Here is a 20598-nt window from a genome sequence, read left to right as displayed (position 1 = left end):
ACCACCATTTGCACTTCACGCTGCCTTTATTTGAAATGTTTCTACTTTTATTTTATTCACTCTTATTTTAGTGTGAGTGTAGGCTGCACAGTACCAGTCAAAATTCTGTGTCTTACTTTAGACCTATAGTTTCTTTATACAATTTATTTTATTTGATATATTGAACATCTTGGGTCCCATTTTATATCTGTTGTCTTATTTCTTATTTATTGATCTTTGTCTGATTGTGTTTTGCATCACTTTCTTGGCTAGTTTATGTTTTTTAAAATGTTCACTGTTTGTTTGTGGTGGTGTTCACGTGTCTGTAGAAGGCTTTTACCTGTGTTTTGGTCAGATAGTCAAAGCCTCACGCAGCCATGGTCCATCCACACAGGTGTTTTCACTTATTGGCCTGATTAGTCCTCTGATTAGGACACAGCAGGGGCCTGAGCTTGATTAACATTGTTATCACTCTTACTGTGTGTTGTATGTCTTCATCCTGTGCAGAGGACCAATCAGCCATAATTAAGAACACCTGAGCTCTTAACAAAGTCAGCGTTTACAGATTTTTCTATAGGCTGTGGTTCTTCACCTATCGCAGGTGTTGGTGTACTTGGTCTCCTCAGGGAGTTTCAGACAATGTCACCGGCTCTGCACTGACTGATCCAGCTGACTGACTCTTAATCATGCAGATTACAAACTCCTGAGTGACAGGTGTGTCTATGTCTTTCAGTGACTGGTCAAACTAATGAAGATCTTTATCACATCGGAACTTAAATTTTGTTGGGAGGGAAAAGCACTTGTACTTTACTTGAGTATTTCCATTTCATGCTACTATATACTTCCACTGAACATTTCAGATGGATTTGTATTTTTATTCCTCTGTATTTATTCAACAACTGTAGTTACTAGATGCTTTTCAGGTTGAGATGTTACACACAGAACATATGGTCCATTTGTAAAATATGTAAAATTCCCAATAGTATATCAAACTATATAGGAATATATTTAAAGAGTGATATTGCTACTTTTACGAGCAGTTCACCTTCCACTACTGTGAACACTCATTAACTGAAGCTCCTGACCTGAATCTGCAGGATTGTATGCATTGATTGGCTGATTGGATAATTGCATGAATGAGCAGGTGTACAGGTAGTTGTTGGTACCTGTCAGCAAAGCACAGAAATCGGAGGCTGTGGTGGACACAGGTTCACCAGAGCTGGACACAGCTGAAAACTGGAAAAACGTAGCCTGGTCTGGTGAATCTGGATTTCTGCCTTGGTTTCACACTTCAGGCTGGTTGTGGTGATGGTGTGGGGAATGATTTCTGGGCACACTCTGAGTTCCTTAATACCAATCAATCATTGTTTAAATGCCGCAGTTTATCTGAGTATTGTTGCTGACCATGTGCATTCCTTCATGGCCACAGTTTACCATCTTCCAGTGGCTACTTCCAGCATCATAATGCACCATGTCACAATGGATTCATGAGCAAGATAATGAGTTCAGTGGCCTCCCTTGTCACCAGATCTGAATCCAATAGAAAACCTTTAGGATGTGGTAGAACAGGAGATTAGCAGCATGAATGTGACAAATCTGCAGAAATGATGACGTGCAGTCATGTCAACAAGGAGCAGAATCTCAAAGGAATATTTTTAACCTCTTGTGGGAACCATGCCACAAAGAACTGAGGCTGTTCTGAGAGCAAAGGGAGGCTCTATCCGGTATCAGTAAGGTGTTCCTAATAAAGTGCTCAGTGGGTGTACATGTTACACTTTAATAAACAGGTTCCCAGGGTGGAGAGTGTATGCGTTTGCTGCGCCCTTCCCATGTTTACATTTGTGAATCCTCCTTTTTGGGTTTCCAGTAGCTTTTGTGAGGCAGCCATCTGCACCAACTAACAACGCATTCATGATCATGACGGATCCTGTGCTGCCCTCTGCTGGTGGTATATACAGCAGGTCCCTTGCATTTTGAAGCTTGAGTATTTTCCTTGGAGCTGTGTAGATTCCAAATGATTTCTACTTAAAGAGGACGTTTCCTCGAGGAAGGCTCTGCAAATGAGTCAGTACGAGGCTTCACAGAGAAACTCTTTTTACTACACACACAGAAGCTGCTGTATGAGTCTCACATTCACTTCTCTCACATGAACGTCTCCATATGACTTTCAAGTCATGTCACATTCATACTCTTCTGCACTCTGGTCAAAAAAATCTAAGAAGAAACGGTGAACATGCAGCAGTTTTCTTGATACTTATCCACAAACTGACTCACATTTGATATGATTTCTTCATCAATCATATTTATTCAATCAATGGCTTACACAATACTCAGATATAGATCTCTTTTTGACAGCAAATATACACAACATGAAACAACACACACTCATATAACATCTTTGTTTCACAATGTCCGCAGGGGGTGACCCACAATATCTGAGACATACAGATCTGGTTGCCATGGGAACAATGATAAAACTGCCCATACATAAACACAAATCTCCGAACACCGATACAGAAGATGTAGCTATCAATACACACCACCACATGTGGAATGACACAGTAAATACACAGCTCTTTAGTTTGATTTCTTAATTAATTTTCACATCAAAAAATCAATTATTTGTGTGGCTTGTGAAGAAAAATAAACTGTAAACAAAAACAATATTTAAAAGTCTTTTCTTTTTTTTTGTCCCTTGGTTGTAAAAGTGGTAGAAGCTTGTCGATGAGCCTTTTCACCACAAGGAATGAACATGCAGCGTTGTCATTCAAGCAGCTGATGTTGAGAGGCAACAGCGAGGAGAGAGACAGCTGGGACGGTGGAAGGAGGGGGGAGGAGGAGGAGGAGGAGAGGGAGGTTTGTACCCGGAAAAACATAATTTAATCAGCACTCAACATAAAGACAAAATAGGAAAAGTGTTAAACTTTGAAGTCCAACAGGTTGCAGTCGATCTTGTAGTAGACATAAGGATAATACTCCTGCTGGCTCAGGTTCAAGCCTGGGATGTCCATCGCAGACTAGAAGTGAGAAGACAAGAAACAGTGATGTTAGTGTGTGTGTGTGTGTGTGTGTGTGTGTGTGTGTGTGTGTGTGTGTGTGTGTGTGTGTGTGTCTAAGCAGAAGTTTGAATTAGTGAATATCTGAGATCATCTTTTATATTACAGGCTAAATAAAATCTCCCTTATGCTGACAAACAGCTGTTTTACAGTATGACACAAAGGCAAATCTTCACTGAATCCAACACTCTGACAAACAGTAAATACCCTACAAGTATTACTTAAAACTACAGCTTGTTTGGAACTAATATAAGGATAACAGAGGTACAGTAGTTGGTGCAGCATTAACATGGCTGAAGAAAGAAAACAGCACCACCTACAGAGTCAAGTGAGCTCTGAGAAAAACACGATATGATATAAAATGTCTCTCATGCTAAATCCCAGGTTAACCTGCATTTAAACGCAGTCAGTAACTTCTGCCTCTAGGGGTCTCTCAATCACAACAATAACAAAAGACAATGTTGGGCGATGTCATGAAATAGCGTGGGATTATGGGAGTTGTTGTCTTCACCACCAGCTTCTCCTAGTTTGGATTCCTTCAGTGTCAGTCATTCAAGAAATCAAACAGACCAGGTGATTTTAACTGTGAAAAACACTGAATAAAGCAGTTTCACATTTAAAGTCAGTGTTTGACCGACGCTGTACGGAGGACAGAGACGTCAGGGAAGAGTTGGGAGCTGAGAATTATCCACAGAGGTGTCCTCCTCTCCATAACAAACACACCACAGGATTAAAGCCAGTAAACAAATAAAGCAGTTTCACTTTCAAGATCAGAGATTCACCAACGCTCTTCAGCGACACAGGACAGGTAGTCTCCAGCAGCTGGGAGCTGAGCTGTCTAACATTTACTCAGCTCTTTTCTCTGACAATTTAAGATCACCAAAATCCTTCATCTGGTTCAAACATAGAGTTGAAAACCACCAAAGTGTAAAAAGTGTATGTGGCTTACAACTACAGCACTAACACATGATGATAGAGGATATGTCGTCATTGACAGGTGACCAAATGACACGTACTGTTACCATGATGAAAATCACAGATTTCTCAGTTTGAGAATTGCTGGAAACATTTGGGATAAAAAGATACATATTATAACTTTAACTTAAGACTGTGACATTTAAATTTAAAAAAATACATATATCTATTTTTCAGTTATTTTACCAAATACTAAGTGTATTACCATTAGTTTTACTTACACAACATTGTTAAATCGCTGTATATGGTTCACACTATATAAAAGAGGCATTACACCACTGTCTAACCGTCTGTGGCCATGAGGGGGAGCACCTGTTATTCTCAGGCAATGACGGAGGAAAATCACAGACTGCAGCAGTAGAAACTCCTTATTGATATGTCCCAAATCAATAATAAGTATACTAATCTGCACTTAGTATACAAAGTGCAAATTAGTATTAGTATACAAGACTAAAATCAACATACTTTACCACGATATACTAACAGTAACTTTAACTTAAATGTTACTTCCAATTCAACTTCACAAAGAGAAAATCTTTAAGATTTAATATTTGTTTTTTTCTTTTCCAAATTCTTTCTGGAGCCGTTTCACGTCCCATCATTGAATCAAATTTATAAGCTCCTCCATTGCCTCTGTGCATTGCAGTGTGGAAGAATAGTGTCCATGAACAGCGCACTCGACAGTATTTATGTAGCATCCATGTCTGCATTGAGTAAACCCACGACATACTCCAAACTTGCTTAGATTTGATGTGTAGAATAGATCTGGGACACACTGCAGGTTCTGTTGTTTAAATTAGTAAATAGTTTAGTAGTTAATTTCCTCTTTTGGAACAGCAAAAACTGTGTATTAAATTGTAGAAAAGCTAAAACTTGTCAATGCATTTTAGAATAAAGGAGTTAAAAGTTGTTTCTGAAATAGATATTTGGTTTAATTCTTTTAGGAAATCAAGGTATTGTATGTTTTATCATTTCAGTTATGAATTAAATACCTGCTGAGATATTTTATTTCATAACTTCTGCCACGATAATCATATCATGAAGTTGTTTCTTCAAGATGTGCAGTGTTTTTCTTCATGCTATGACCTTGCAGTAAGATCTTTACACAGTATTAACAAACTACTCACATCAATGATAGCTGCTGCACTGCTGTCCAGATGTTTGTACAGATCATTGAGCACCTCCCTCAGCTTCTTCATGGTCTTCTTGCTTGGCTGCAGCAGCATGGCCTGAAAGTTCACTGGCAGCCCATATCTGCAGGAACACATCACACATGTGCAATAACCATAAAGGAGCAACACACAGTTTAAACAACTTTTAATCACTAAAACGGTGTCAAGTGATTATGTGTTCAGCTTTTATGTAGTTATATACATGGGGGGTACAGGGGCTGTACCTTAAAACAGATTCCACAAAGACCCTTAGTGCTTTAATGTGGATCCAGGCGATGAAAGCTTCACTGAAGTTCACTTTCAGCCATCGAACAAGCGGACCCTGCAAAGAGGAAATGTAACATGGGGTTAGAAAAGCTACTCTTTAATAGTAACTATACTACACTAGTTTGGATGTGTCAGTTTTAAAACCTTGAATTAATTTGTAACCAATGACTTAAATGGGTACTGCTTATCAAACTCTGGCAGACAGCACTTAAACAAGAGGGTGCCTTATTTCTCTTTCTGTCTGAAACATGCCCATTTTCTGTAACACCACTGGTAAGTAGGAAATGTTTTTTTACTGCAGTGGATTTGTGTGTGGTCAGCATTTTCTGGCTGCTGCTGGCTGTAACTGGTTCTTTTCTGATAAAACACACACACTCCAGTTTTCTTGCACAGAGCACAGTGAAAAAAAACTCATCCAGACAAAAGGTGAGTTTAAATGTGTCTAACAGTATTTTACAAGCCACTGAAAGAAATGTAAACACAATACAATAAAGATATTAGTAAAGTATGGTAGAACCTTATTAGGCCCATTAAATTTGTTTCTATTAGTTATGTATGGTGGGCCCTTGTCGGTATTGTCTGATTCACAAGGATTTTGACTGACTTCCAAACAGCCGATGGTTTTCCATTAATTTAAGGACACTGGTGAACTTTCCTGAAAATGGTTAATTTGTTAAAAAAAAAAACATTTCTGTTAATGTGTTAAAGGATGCTTTGCTATCTGAGTTTGTGAGTTGGTTGTTTCCTAAATTTAGGAAACCAACAAATATACAAGAACCTTTTTACACAACCACATTTGCTTTCTGTCTTTCCTTTGAAATTGATTTCCCGAAAACACTGTTTAGATGCAAATTTGTTTCATAATGCGCTAAAACAAAACATTACATAAGGTAGAAAATCTGACTAAAAACATACAGTATATCAGGAAAAATGGTTGCGGGTAATGTACTGTATGTGTATACACATCTGTACAGTAAATAATGGGATAAAACATGACAAACCACTTGTATGGGATTTTTTTTTTTTTTAAGACTATGACTTTCAAGATTAATGAAAGGTCTTAACACAGCCAGCAAGGAACCATACCAATGAGAACAACACAAAAACAAATCTACAGAAGAAATCTAGACCTATTTTTAAAAAGTACGAGCCAACTTTAAAACAAAATCCACAGTGTCCGTTTCTCTTACAAACTGCTTCTTCTTATCTGTGGAGAGTCGCGTCATCTCCTCTTTGTCTGCCTTCATCTCCTCTTCATTGTACTGAAAGTCTCTGACTGTGAACCTAGAAAATAAGATGGAGAGGAGGGGACATGAATATTTCTGTTTTTATAACAATACTGGCTTATAATTCTTCACACATTAAAAAGAAAAGAGTGACAGCTGTGTGAAAATAATAAAATTTGTTTATACAGCCTGCGATCAGTGTCGCTCTCCCTGTTGATACATGTATTTATAGTTAGAGCTATTTATATTTACCCAACAGTCTGGCTTCTTTTTGTAGTCACTTTTCACACATCTTGTTTTATGATTCACACAGTGTTGTGTGATGGTAAAGAATGTGTAACAGCTCTTACTTGTTCTCTCTGGCTTTGTGTTTGAAGTCATCAATGGCTTTCCTAAATAGAGTGACACTAAACAGGCCACTGTCGTTGTCTTCAAATAGCAGACTGGAAGAAAGGAAAGGTACCTGTTACACTGCTGCAATGATACAGCTAAGACAACTCTATAATATATAAAAAATTAACACAAGAAAATGAATAAAAATACAGATGAAACCAAAATCACGAGACAAATAGTGCATAAAAATACAAAATGAAAAAATGTTTAATCTAATATTTTGCTTGATATGATGACATCACTCACTTTGTGGATCGAGGCACCACCATCTCAGCGAGTGTTTCATATGTTTTCTGCCAGTCGGTGTACCCCGTCCTGAAACAACAAACCAACAGGATAAAATAAATCTGTCTTCAACATTATGAAGCAGTATGTCGCTTTCTTTTTCACTTATTTGACTGGTGAAGTAATACTCACTTTGGTACAACTACCAGCAGAGTGATGAGGTACTCTGAGTCCAGCACAAAGTCTTCCTTCTTGACAATGTCAGCCAGGCTCCTGGTCAGCAGGCTCCCCCTAGTGGCACACAGCAGTGTTACAATAACATGGACGTGACCTAGTGAACGGGGCTGGGTGTTGCCAAAGCACTGCCGAGTCGCAGTAACTTTTCAGCCCATACAGTCATAAAACATGTCCAGTAATTCCTCTGACACACTGAGAGAACTGAAAATCTGTAAAATCAATAAAAAAATAAAAAAAAGGGAATAAAACGATATGGACAGGAGTGAGATCAGACTTAATTAAGGAGGTTTTTGACTAAATATTCTAGTATGACATTTTCGTTGCAGGGGTAGTGTTATATTTCGGAGCTGCCTGATATAACGTGCTGCCAGCCAACAGCCATTTTTATAGTCGGTTCTGCTAATAGCCACACTGTCGTTGATGAGACTTGGGAAAGTAAATTTTTTCTTTTTTTGATTTATTTTCCTAGCTGCTCCTGGTGTTTCCTGTGACTACATTACATTTTTTAAAGACCTTAGTGTCAGAAATGCATTTTAGTGTCTGCGGGTCACTTACGCATTCTTCCTCTCTAAGTTCTGCAGGTTTCCCTTCAGGTTGTTATAGGCTGACGCTCTTGTCTTCAGGTCATTGTCAATCTGGGTTACTTGCTGTAAAAGATGAGAAACAAGGCTGAAAAGACTTACAACTGAAATAGAGATTAACATGGAATCTATGACACCACATGTATATTTTCTACTTAAACGGACAGACCCACCTTTGAGATGATTTCAGAGATGTTTTTAAGTGACTGTTTGATGGGATATTTTGCCATGTCCCACTGAAATCTTGTGATGTAGGTGACAAGATCAACTGAAAAAAACAGCAAAAGATTTGTCTTGTTATTATCTCTCTTTTATGACATTATGTCCAGCTAAAAGTTAAGTAAGGCTGTTTTTACAGCGCTTTCAAATACAACTAAAAGAGTTTTCCTCCAAATTACAAAAATAAATAATTTCTTATTTACCTCTCATTGTATCTAGTCATGCAAATAGTTCCAATTTTATTTGCCAAGATTTTGATATGTCCTTCACAGAAAATTTCTGCCACCATAACAACATAATAAAGATCAATGGAATTTAGTCTGTTTTGTTGAAAGTATTGAATATAATAAAATAGAAAAATTTTAATTTTAACAGTTCAACAGATTTTTATAGATTCAGTGTCCCTGTAACTCACAGACGTCAACTAACTGTGGACGATGCTCACAGGAACTTTAATGTACCAAAGAAACTGACTTTATAGAACCACTGATTTCTGAGACAGAAATTTCAGAGATTGGCAAATGAAATCAAAGCACCTGCATGGTTAAATACCAAGAGACAAGTGACAACTATGTTGTTTTTTAATTCAAAATGATTTGACTCTTAACACATGACTATATAAGATTGTAAAGAACAACATCAGTGATTTGTAAATGATAAAGTTGTATTTTCCTCAATGGAAGATTCCATGTGAAAGATACATTACCTGTTCACTTGGTAATCATGTTTTTAGTGGTAAAATAATCAACAGATACTGTGTTGTAACTATCACTGTACCTCCATTGGCCAGCAGGTTCTCCTGTACTTTGTCTCGACTGTCCTCCAGCACGTCGGCCATGTACTGAGCTACCTTCTTCACCACACTGTGAACAACCAGGAGCAATCAAAACACACCATGCCAACACAAACTGCGTGCTCAAAGCCAGAGTAAACCACACATTCGCCTTGCACATGCTCACACGACCACCATGAACTCATCCTCTATATTTAACACAAACATACACACACATCAAAAAGGTTCACATGTTTCTGTGAGGGCAATTTCCTGACAAGGCAATTTATAAAATGGCAGACTTTCAGAGTTAAAGGTTTTTGATCCGCAGCACATCAGAGACGAACTGTGTCTACAGGTGAAATAGATAAAAGTAACATGAAACATCAGGCTGCTGATGTAGGTGGTAGTGGCACAAATTAAAACTTGACCAAACCCACCTAAACATTGACAGTTCAATTCCATGAAAAAGATATTATAAAACTATCCCCTATAATATAATCAATAGTGTTAAGCAGAACTGTGCCTAGAGTACTGAAGCCATGCAATGACTCAGCCAAGTCACATATCTGTCGCTTAGGTTTCACTTTGACTATCTATAATGGATGGAAACTTCAAAAAGGAAATAGATTAAAGACAGACTCTACTCAAACAAGTGAAACCGTGTTGCATAGTTGGTCTTTCTCACAGTCTTTTCACAGAGGAGGCATAGCAGGCCTCAGGCAGTAATGGCTGTGTGTGAGTTTTGGATGTCATATTTTCAAAATGCTATAAATTACAGTCAAACATACTCGCGGCACATAAGTCATCGGGTATAAATATGACTAAAGAAAGAGCTGCTGGTGTGTCACCCAACTGTAAATTGCCAAGTTTAGACTGCAAGGCTTGCTAGTCCCAGGTCCCTGTGAAATTCCTCATTGTTACAAGGTAAGGGAGGGGATTAGGCAGCGGTAAACCCGCTACATCAGAGAGTCTGGAGTGCTACACAAGTTGAGGGAGATTTTGTTAATGTCATTTAAAGTAAGGACAGCATTTAAAGGGATTATAAAAACAACTTCGCTACAATGATCATCCTCCAGAAATAGAGAATAGCAAAGTTCAGTTCAAGTCAGAACACTGCAGGTAGCATACCTTTCGACAAAGGAATCTAATTTGGCCAGTTCATCCGACAGTCCGACCAAGACATCTAATGTTCCGACCTGTTTTTGGACACAAAAAGGAAAAAAATAAAACATCAACGCATTATGACTTTTGACTCATCATCAGTCCTGACATCTGGGTCAGCGGGGTTGTGTTTAAACAGTGACATCTGGGGTTCAATCAGCCTACAGTGACATCCAGGGGGCCCTATGTGCTTAGAACGGCGCCTCTTTGTCCAGACACGCTCATGCATTGCTAACAGTTCCAGCAGAACATTGCAGCCCCATGTGGCAGCAAGGTCAGCGAGGTTACTTCACCTTCAGCACAGAGAGGATCCGGACGAGCTGAACCGCTCTGTGGATGAAACCTTCCCCTAACCATCGCTTCAACATGCAGGCAACGGATCTGTGTAAAGGCTGCTTCCCATACACAGAGTCAGCTTATTCTTGACAGTGGATATATAAGGTGAGTGATTTTGATACTAGCCTGCATCTACAACCACTATCTAAGTCCTTTTTAAGCGGAACATCATGAGTTGTGCAAGAAGGAAAATCAGGACCACAATGAACTACTTGAGTGTAAAGTAAAAAGATGATATAATATCACAGAGTTGTGGCTGTGTACAGGTGGAAAAGTATGAAACACAATAAAGAGGGTATAAATCCAATGCTAACCTTGAGGTCTGGTATGCTGAACTTGTGGTTGGTGGAGAGGTTGTTGGTCCGTGTGGTGGCTGCCATCATTTTGTCCCATGTTTGCTGGCAGGTCTTCTCTCCAGGTGCAGAGATCAGCCAAAACTCTGTCATGATTACAGCACTGGTGCAGCTAGAGAAAACTGAGAAGATATTTAGGCTAATGTGACTGTCTCTGTTATTATAATTATTCAGTTAATAAAACTATGAGGTTTTGTTCCACCCCCCTTCACTGAGTCTGTCTCTTTATCAATAGCACTGCTTTGGCTATAATACAGGTAAAGTCCTGTCTTTACACATCTCGTGTTTTTAGCTAAATGATAGCTCCAGAGAGCTGCTGGTGCTGTTGACATTAAGTATGCTGAGATTGTTTGCCACTAAGCAGGCTAATGAAAGACTGCTACAATAGCAACAGGAGCTCATTCAGGGTCGAAATCCATTGCACGCTGACAATAACGTTTTTTCTAGCTCTCGCATTTATATTCTAACAACTACATAAAGTTTCAAAGCGATAAACAAGAAATAAACGACACACTATGTCGAAAGAAGCTGCCAAAAAAGATGGTTAAGGTCAAGCAACATCCAGCAGGGATTAGCTACCGTTAGCCACTTAGCTTGGCTCACAACAACAACAACACAGGCGGTAATTGTGGCTACTTAACAATTTCACTCACCTGTGTATTAAAATGTGGCCGTTACCAGTTAAAATACAGCTGTTTGTAGTGTTTCTATGGCTTGATAATTTTCATAGTTGCCATTCAATACAGTTCGTGAGGTCTCCTGACAGCAGCATCAGAGTCAGCTGATCTGCGAGAGGAACCGGAAGGCCTCTCACTGCCTCCACTCACTGAGGAGACTCAGCAGCGGCCACAGCTGGTGGACAGTGGGTACTGCAGCGCCAGTCGGCAAGTCAAGTCCGTTTTAAGTACCACCAATCACAACTTTACCTCTCTCCTTAGACCACCGGACAAGGAAATACTCAGCAAACAAACCTTTAACGTGGATAAATGGAATAAACTTCAGGAGGAGCAACAGAGGAGGGATCCCTCTTCCAGGACACAGACATGCAATAGATGTCATGTGTACAGAACATGAGTATCACAAAATTCTTGATTGAATGGCATTAGATAAATAAATCAATAAATAAATCAATAATAACTAGTAGTATAAGTATAAGTTTTATTTATACAGCACTTTTCCTAATAAAGTCACAAAGTGCATCACAAAAGGATAAAACAGCAACAAAGAAAATAAATTAAATTAAACAAATTATAGTTTTATAGAAGAAAGTTTGACAAAAATTACACTGTGATTCTGTACATTATCAACATTCAGGTTTAAGGACATTACCCTGGGGCAGAGACTTGCCAACATATCGGAGAGAAGCCTCCAGATAAAGGGGAGCCTCAACAACACTCCAGCAGCCATAACTAGATTGTACTGCTGTTATGCAACAGTGCAAAGCGCAAGGACAGCCATGAATAATGACTTTATTCTGTAGAATGGGGCTGACATTTCCATGCCACAGTCAATTTAACAAAAGTTAATTTACGTGATGGAATTGTTTTTCATTTTTGATATGGAATTTCAACAAATACCCTGAATTATAGACCTCCACCCCAGACTTGAGCCCTAGTCAACATTCCTAGGACATTATTACCTTATTAGAGAAGGACACCGACAATCTTGGATGCCAAGTCAGCAGCATGTGCGACTTTAGAGTTACTAAATTTGGAAAAGCTGGGTCAGGTTTCCTGACTTTGGGTGTCTCCTGTACAGAATCTTAGGAAAACGCCCCCAAAGGGACATGTTTATAGTTCAGTGGGTCTGGGGTTCATTGTTTAGGACACAATGCTTGGTCTGCCTGGAGCCAACCCTCGACATCAAACGGCAGGGTGAGTTTGCCCATGACTGGCTTGAGGCCAGTCTGCCGGGCTGTTATCAGGACGCACACACACGCCACAATCAGTCAGTCTGCAGAGCGCAAGCTACTGTTGAGTCTGGTGTGTAAAATCTTCAGGTTCAATAAAGACAAAATGTTGTTTTAACAATAAATAGGACTGAATAGAGAAATAACTATTTATAGGCTAAATACTATTCCCTCTCTCACACACAGTTCAACACTCTGTCCTTACATGGACTCCCCAACCATTTCAGCTTCTCACGCACATCTTCTGTAATTTGTCTCAAAGTTGTGTCCATAGTTACTGAATAAGGCCTGAAAGTGTTAAAGCATTAGAATAAAATAAAAGCTTTAAAGTAGCTAACAAACGGTTAAACTGATTTTATGAATATTCCTCCACTTCTTAGAAAATACTCCCTGTTTTTCTTTTAGTACTAACTACTAAGTTTGTTGTTGAATCACTTGTTTGTTCCAGGAATTAAGGTCTTTAAATGCTTTGTATACACTGTCTCACCGCACATCACCTGCTCAATCTTTATATGACCTGCACTTAGTTGACTTGGACTGTGGTGACCTACTGCTTCCATATATGCACAAATGCACATACACACACACACACACACACACACACACACACACACACACACAAAACCTAAATACCAGCTAGTGTGTATATGTGAGTAGGGAAACACAGGATGCAGTGTGTAGGATACACATGCAGTATGTTGGCTACATCTGTGCAAGTGCTTGTCTGCACACACATGTAGACACACAACTCAAGACATTCTTAAACATCATTTACTTGTCAAATATTGTACTCTGCATTGTACTTTTACAATAAACCACGTTAACACATGTAAAGATCTCAACTACTGACACTGAGTTATGTTATGAACTTATTATAATGAATTATTCTGGCTATCTTGGCGGAAAGGAAATGAGGGTGAAAAGTGCATAATTTTTTAGACTGTGTTATTGTTTGACCATCATGGTATATCTCCCTGTATCTCTCCACCATGTGACACTATTGTTGAAAATGACATGAAGTGGGAAAGCCCAGAGATAAAAAAAAAAAAAAGTTCCAAAGAAGTTCATTTCAGATGGTATATATAGAACCAAAACCTTGTATTTAGTTCATTTTAGTTCATTTTAGTTTAGTTAGTTTAATTTAGCTTAGCTTAGCTTAGCTTAGCTTAGCTTAGCTTAGCTTAGTTTAGCTTAGCTTAGTTTAGTTTAGTCTTTATATAGTGGAAGCACAACCATTACAACATAACACATAATATTACAAGTTAGACAGGTAGGTCAAAGCTTGAATATAGGATATACATGTTTCATGTCAGTGGATCAACACATTTCAAATCATAACAGTCTGTTTGACATTGGTATTCAATTATAATAATTCAAATACATGAAAATATACAGTTTCACTCCTATATTCACAGAAGGTCACACTGAATTTCCATTGCCATTCTTGGAAAATCATTGTCACACACCTGATTAGGTATTTTAATAAGATTTCTTCTCCATTCACAAAAATGTAATATATGTACTTATATACATAAATGTAGAATTTCCATATATGAAAGGTATGTACATATAAAATAAAGACGTAAACAGTGATATATGAAACCTTTCATTTTCATATAATGACATATATGTCTAGCCCATACAAATATGTATGTTTATGTATGTATGCTTATATCGTAGATATGTTACATAAATATATATCCATCCCAAAGCCTGTCAGTATATGTTGATATTATATACAGTGGATTCCAAAAGTCTCAGACTACTTTCCCAGAATGGGAAGATAGACATGTTTAAAATTAATGAGAAAAGAAAAACGTATATAAGCATATAGAATTTTCATATTTATGTTGTTTTAATAAACTTGCATAAAGCCATAAATTAAATATACTACACTATATCGTTATGTGCTTGTAACATGTTATACCATATAAAAATTCATCATAGGTATTTTTTATATATTATTTCACAATGGGTATTCCATATATCCACATATATCCCCTTGTAGGTGACATGTATGGCAACATCATTCTTGATACAGGGACATATTTCTGTGTGGGTTCCTGCAGACAGTTGCTTTATATCGTCCTGCTTAACATTCAGATCAGTGTGAGGAAAAGTTTGTTTGGAGTTCCTTTCACGAAGCAACATTCTTTGGCAAAAAGAGTTGAAACCACTGCTGAGTGACTTAACAACACTTACAACACTAGAGTCTGTTGCGTAAGACCAATTCATGGTGGGTTTAATCAGTCACTCATTCAAACAAGGAGAGATGCTGCAGGTTTACAGATGTCTTGTCTTGACTAAGTTTTGTTAATAACATAGATTTTTATGCTGTAAAATATAGAGGGTAATCAATTTGTTGAAGTTGTTTTATTTCTTGCTTTGGGACAATGTTGTTGTTTTTGACTGGAGACTTTTGGTCAGTGAGGGTTAATCTGAGCTGGGTCTGTCTAAATCTGTGTGTTGATGTAATCTGCCTGCTATGTTTGCAAATAAGAATTCCTGCTGCACAATGCAGCCACTGGAGTATTTGCCCTCACAGTGGGTGGTACACATGTCTCGCTGTCGCATACCCAGTAGCTGCGGTGGCTATTATGATCCAAACAATGGAAATCAAACATTGTGCTTTACTGGAAGCCACTTTAGATGCTATGTGTGATTAGACTTATATATACATAGGCTCATTTAGTGTTGGAGAAAACATGCACAAAACACGGAACAGCTTTTGTGTTGCATTCTGAGGAAAAGACGCAACCTCTCCAGCCTTTACAATGGACTCTAAGCATTAATTTTATTGGCGAAACAAATGCTGCTATTGTTTATTTTTCCCTGAGGAGTACTCAAAGCTCATCTAACAGTCTGAAGAATTTCACAGTTATGTGAATTCACAACAGTACTGTGAGCAACACAAAAACAACACAGCATGCACTGTTGTATGATGTGGATCACTCAGTGTGGTAAAGATTTAGGAGATGTTGCTCTGTTAACATGTAATCTCCACAAAATAATAAGGATCTGCATGGACTGGGTGATAAAAAATGTTTCTTGAATCCTAGAAAGACTCACACTGCACAAAATTTAGAAGTGAGCAAATAATTGTTCTTATGTGTGTTCCAAACATGATGCAGGATTTTTTTGTTAATAATGTCTGTACTGTGTGTCCCTGTCAATCTGTAACATTTTCTTGAAAATAATGAACTACGGGAAAATTGAGTAGACAAAGACCTTAAAATGGACTTTGACACCAGGATAGAGACATAGGTGGATTGTTAGAACAAACACAAATCCCAAAGGCAAACTCCATACTTTCATGCATTTATTTCCCAATAATTCAAAAAAAATCCATAGAGAAATGATACTGTCACCAGTGGAAAATGTGCCATAAAGACTTTCAAACCCTTAAATGTACAATTAAGCACATGGATATTTTAATAATATCTGATATTTGGATATTTGGTATGTTGGTCTCTTAATACCAGGGTGATGTCAATATTGATATGGAGTCATAAATAACCCCAGGGAAAAAATTTCCCTTCTGTTTAGTTGACAGTAGCTCTCCTTGGCACCCTCCTCCTCCACTGTCGAGGAGGGAGACATGCAAATGTATCTCCTTGAAAAAAACACTGCCCCAGACCCTGCATTTTCAGAGGCAGGCACAACTTCTCAAAGTCACAACAACAAAGGCAAAGGGACGGGGAAATCCAGCTTGAGTTTGAACTTGAAGACAAAATACATGCATCCATCTACTCATTGCTCATGGAAGTTAAGTTTTGCAACTGTTGATCTTGGCAACAGATAAAAAAGGAAAATTTTGCTAACTTTATTGGACAGCATTTTTTCCTTTTTACTGAGCCATGGGAAACACAATGAAGACATAACACAGGTAATGTTGAGAAATTTGACACTGGCCTATTAAATGTTTAAAAAGGTTATTATAGATGTAGATTTAGTCAACCAAGGTGTGATTGTGTTAGTGAAAATACTGTTTAATTTTACTGTTTCTTGAATACACTGTTGTAAAAAAAAAAAATAAAAAAAATAAAAATAGAATATGGAGCAGTGTAGTGTAAAGTGTAAAGCAAAAGAAGTAGAAATAGCATACTCAATATTATGTATTTAAACAAGGCTATTATTATTGTTACAATTATTATTGCGATTTGGATTTGGGTATTATTGCCATGGTAATTTATGGCTTCGTTAATACATGCTCCACATGTCATCTATTATCGCAACTGAGGTCATTGTCTTTGATTTTGACAGTTCTAAACTCCGCCCATTTGAGATGTATCAAACTCTCCACATTTAAGTAGAATCAGACCGGGAAATTGTTCACATAATTTTTAATTCTTTAGTTATAATAACGGTGAAAAATAATCCTGAAAAAACAATTTGACGGAGTCGATATTTTGCAGAAATATTTCCACATCGATATTTTTCATTACTCAAAAAATGCCATATGTTTATTGATATGGATTTTATTTTGACACTTTAACCGGATGTGTCACTGTTAATTTTGTTGTACTTGACTGTACTGTTTGTCTGTCGTTCCTAACCGCTCTCTCGACCACCGTTGTTGCCGTTCGCTCCGTCGTTGTAAATGATCCGTAGTAGCTAGCACCCAAACAAAAAGTTGACCTAATCCACCACGTCCATGGCAGTTATCCTTTTCTCTTTTTGTAACCCCATCACTCTTTAAAAATTCCGCCGAAAAAGAAAAAGCGTTCTGTCCCCTCTTTTGGGTTTTCAGCAGACGTAAGTAACGTTAGCTAACCGCGTTGTTAGCTTGCTAATTAGCATGTCAAATTAACAGGGTACCCTAGCGTAAACCTTAAGAGCTGGCTATAATAAATTAAAGACAACGTAACAGTCAGTAATATTATTATTGAAATATGAGTAACAGATTCCCGTACAACAATATTTACATTGTATGTCGCTAGGTAGCGGGCTAACGCTAACCTTAACGTTACCAATGAATGCAAACGACCTGTTACAATAGAAAGTAAGGTAACTTAAGTCAGACATGTTGAATATGAGTTTGAGTTGATATCAGACAGTGTGGTATTAGGCTTTTCGCGTCGGAGAAGAGTGTGCAAATACTGTTTTAACGTAACGTGAAAAAGAATCTGCTGGTCATGATTGCATCATTTCAATTCAATGAAACATGGATCAGAGTGCAAAATAATAACATTTCGAACTTTAAAAAAACAAACAGTAAAAATGCACCACATACAAAGTAAACCATAAAAAAATACTTTGTCTATACCAATGTGCAACTCCCATGCTAACCCTGACCACATAGTTATTCCTTTACCATTTAACACGTTTGATTGTACAATTTTTAAATGTTAAGGTAGACTGGAGCATGTGTCAGCGGAGAAACAGTTGCTGTCCTCGTCAGAGTTGTTTCCCTGTCAGTGACTGATTCCTATGTGCCCTGTCCTCATGTGTCTCTTTGCAGGTGTACAACAACTATCCAGAGGATTTAGGGGCAGCTCTATACCGAGAGTCATTTGACTTCAACGCCGAGCCACCTTGGGATCCTAGCTGATAGTGGACGAGTTCATCTCAGGACTTATCCATGTGAGTAATTAGGTGTGAATTGAAGAATTAATGTATCTTCTTGATTGCATTGTGGGTATTCTCATAGCAGAAACATAGAGAGTATTATCATAAATGCATTGTGAGAGATGGCTTCACGGAAACTCTTGACAGAGGTAATAAATGGGTATATTAATAAATAGCATGTCCCAGATAAATCACAAACAGGCTATAGTTATTTTAGATCACACATTTCAGATCTATTTCCAGCACTTCTATTAAAATAACAGGACGCTGTGTTCTGCACTGACTTTTATCTGCATTTGTTTTTCTCTTGCTATGATTTAGCTGCAGTAAAGGAGAATCGATTGGTTATAGGTATTAATCCTGCTAATATGTGAAGTGTACATTTATGTGCCCATTGACGTCATCACGTCTTTCATGGGGGTTGTGGTATGAGTGAGTTAAGCATTTTCCAAGTTGCATAAATGTTTGATTTTTAAAGAGATGATTGGGTTGAGCCATCTCCCAACCTAATATAACACATGTTTCAGCAGTGAAGTTGATAATTAAAGCCCTCACATTTCTTCTGTAATTGCTGTAATTTAATTGTCTTTCACAATTAAATCAAGGAGGCAGTGCAAATTCACCCTTGTCCTTCTCTCTATTTCTTTGTTTGTATCAGCCTTGTCATAGTAGTCTACCACACAGCAGTCTTTCTAGGCACATTGTTTAGTCTCCCCATTTAACCTCCAAAAACCACAGTCATTCCAGATCTGGTCCAGTCACTGCTGTGCATCTCTGACGTATGTGCAACATTATTGAAAGTGAAGTTGTGACACGGACGCAGACAGTATTGTACCTTGCTTAATGCCATCAAAAAGAACCTTTACGGGTCACCAGCTCTGTTTGTTGGGAGTAATTGATGGTAAAGTAAATGAACCCTGTGCCCCAGACTCTGTGTTTTCACAGTGGCTTTTCAGAAGAATAGGCCTCTTCCACAAAGCTGTGCCATAACATGAAACCTGTTCTGTGCTCTGATTGGATGCTCACTGAAAATCACTTGTTTGATTGGGGAGGTTTAGCTTCCAGCTAATGAATAAATGAGAATTGGACAACATAAATAAATATGCGCTGTCCAAACATGGCTGAATTGTTGTGCTTATTGAACTACATATCTCATGTTGACTTTAGTCTTTTTCTTGTACAGTTTGTTGCAAAAGTCTGGGACCCCAGGGGCTCGAGAGTGAGTGAACAAGACCACTTCAGATTAGCCACATTCTTTATGCCTGTCGGATTAGAGGAAAACGGTTGAGAGGATGAAAGGTATTGCTGATGAACCACAGTATTCTGTTGGCCTACTGGAGGGAGGCACAGCGCTCTGTGACGTGATTGATAACCACATTTATGAACAAACTCTGGTAAGGAGTCTCACTGTATCAACATGTGCATTTAACACATACACATACTAAACTGGATTTCTTGTGTTTCTAGTGTTTTATTTTCTGTTGTATTTTGTTGTATTGTTCCTTATATGTGGTAATGTTATATACAGACACATGTTGCAAACATGCTTGCAGGGTGTATGTTTGTGTGACTCATACAAATGTATGTTTCCTTCTTCCTCAGTCTGAGAAGAATGCATTCTTTGTAGCAGACCTGGGGGTCATAATGAGGCAACATGTTCGCTGGCGAACACACATGGCCAGAATTCGACCCTACTACACTGTCAGATGCAACAGCAGTCCAGCTGTTATTGAAGTTCTTGCTGCTCTTGGCACTGGATTCATATGCACCAACAAGGTACTGTCTCACAAACACATTACATCACTGTTGTCAGTTCAGGTTTCTCCACGAACAATGGTCAGAATTGCAGTATGCTGCTGCACAGTCTTGGATTCTTAGCAGAAAATTGCTCAGTTAACAAATGTTTTAAAGGACTTTACTACCATTATTTTACAGGGTCCTAAATTGGGACCATTACATACCACCGTTCTTAGTAAGTATAATAATGCAGAATAATATTGCACAACTCCTGGTCCACAAGCTGTAGAATAGTTATAAAGGCACCACCAAGTGGTCAGTGTACCTCAGTGCTCATCTTTTAAACACTGTTTATCGTCTATTTTGTTTAGACATGCAGGAAAGACATGATATTGAAATGTCTGTTCACTAACCCACATACTGTGTATT

The 20598-nt window shown here is 38.1% G+C and overlaps 1 protein-coding gene and 1 long non-coding RNA gene across 3 annotated transcripts; one reads left to right on the top strand and one right to left on the bottom strand.

Moving 5' to 3' along the window:
* Positions 1-2254: 2254 nt before the first annotated feature.
* Positions 2255-11751, bottom strand: LOC111658138 (V-type proton ATPase subunit C 1-A). Of its 2 annotated transcripts, none has more exons than XM_023410556.2 (13): positions 11609-11751; positions 10917-11077; positions 10234-10301; positions 9108-9193; positions 8285-8379; positions 8086-8177; positions 7486-7584; positions 7315-7383; positions 7026-7118; positions 6640-6733; positions 5407-5504; positions 5138-5264; positions 2255-2996 (listed from the first exon to the last, which is right to left on the bottom strand). In XM_023410556.2, exons 2-13 carry the CDS (start codon positions 11046-11048, stop codon positions 2898-2900), a joined length of 1152 nt encoding a protein of 383 aa, XP_023266324.1. In that variant the 5' UTR covers positions 11049-11077; positions 11609-11751; the 3' UTR covers positions 2255-2897. The 2 variants fall into 2 exon arrangements, with proteins under 2 accessions (XP_023266324.1, XP_023266325.1); XM_023410557.2 differs by having other exon boundaries at positions 10917-11067.
* A 5645-nt stretch (positions 11752-17396) lies between these two features.
* On the top strand, positions 17397-19721 carry LOC111658104 (uncharacterized). The gene is made up of 3 exons (XR_002760973.2): positions 17397-17619; positions 18326-18447; positions 19616-19721. It is a non-coding gene; the product is annotated as an uncharacterized LOC111658104 (long non-coding RNA).
* The last annotated feature ends 877 nt before the right edge of the window (positions 19722-20598 follow it).

This window comes from Seriola lalandi, unplaced genomic scaffold, assembly GCF_002814215.2.
Source record: "Seriola lalandi dorsalis isolate HSWRI2012SDOR001 ecotype SW California unplaced genomic scaffold, Sedor1 jcf7180002054425, whole genome shotgun sequence".
NCBI lineage: Eukaryota > Metazoa > Chordata > Actinopteri > Carangiformes > Carangidae > Seriola > Seriola lalandi.
This window is presented reverse-complemented; position numbering and strand designations above follow the sequence as displayed.

Excerpts from the sequence above, each read along its gene's own strand:
- LOC111658138 (XM_023410556.2), bottom strand. The coding sequence starts at position 11,048 with ATGACAGAGTTTTGGCTGATCTCTGCACCTGGAGAGAAGACCTGCCAG. Across the intron at positions 8,380-9,107 it reads GAACCTGCTGGCCAATGGAG|TTGATCTTGTCACCTACATC; the intron begins GTACAGTGATAG and ends TGTTTTTTTCAG. Across the intron at positions 7,585-8,085 it reads AACTTAGAGAGGAAGAATGC|GGGGAGCCTGCTGACCAGGA; the intron begins GTAAGTGACCCG and ends GTGTGCCACTAG.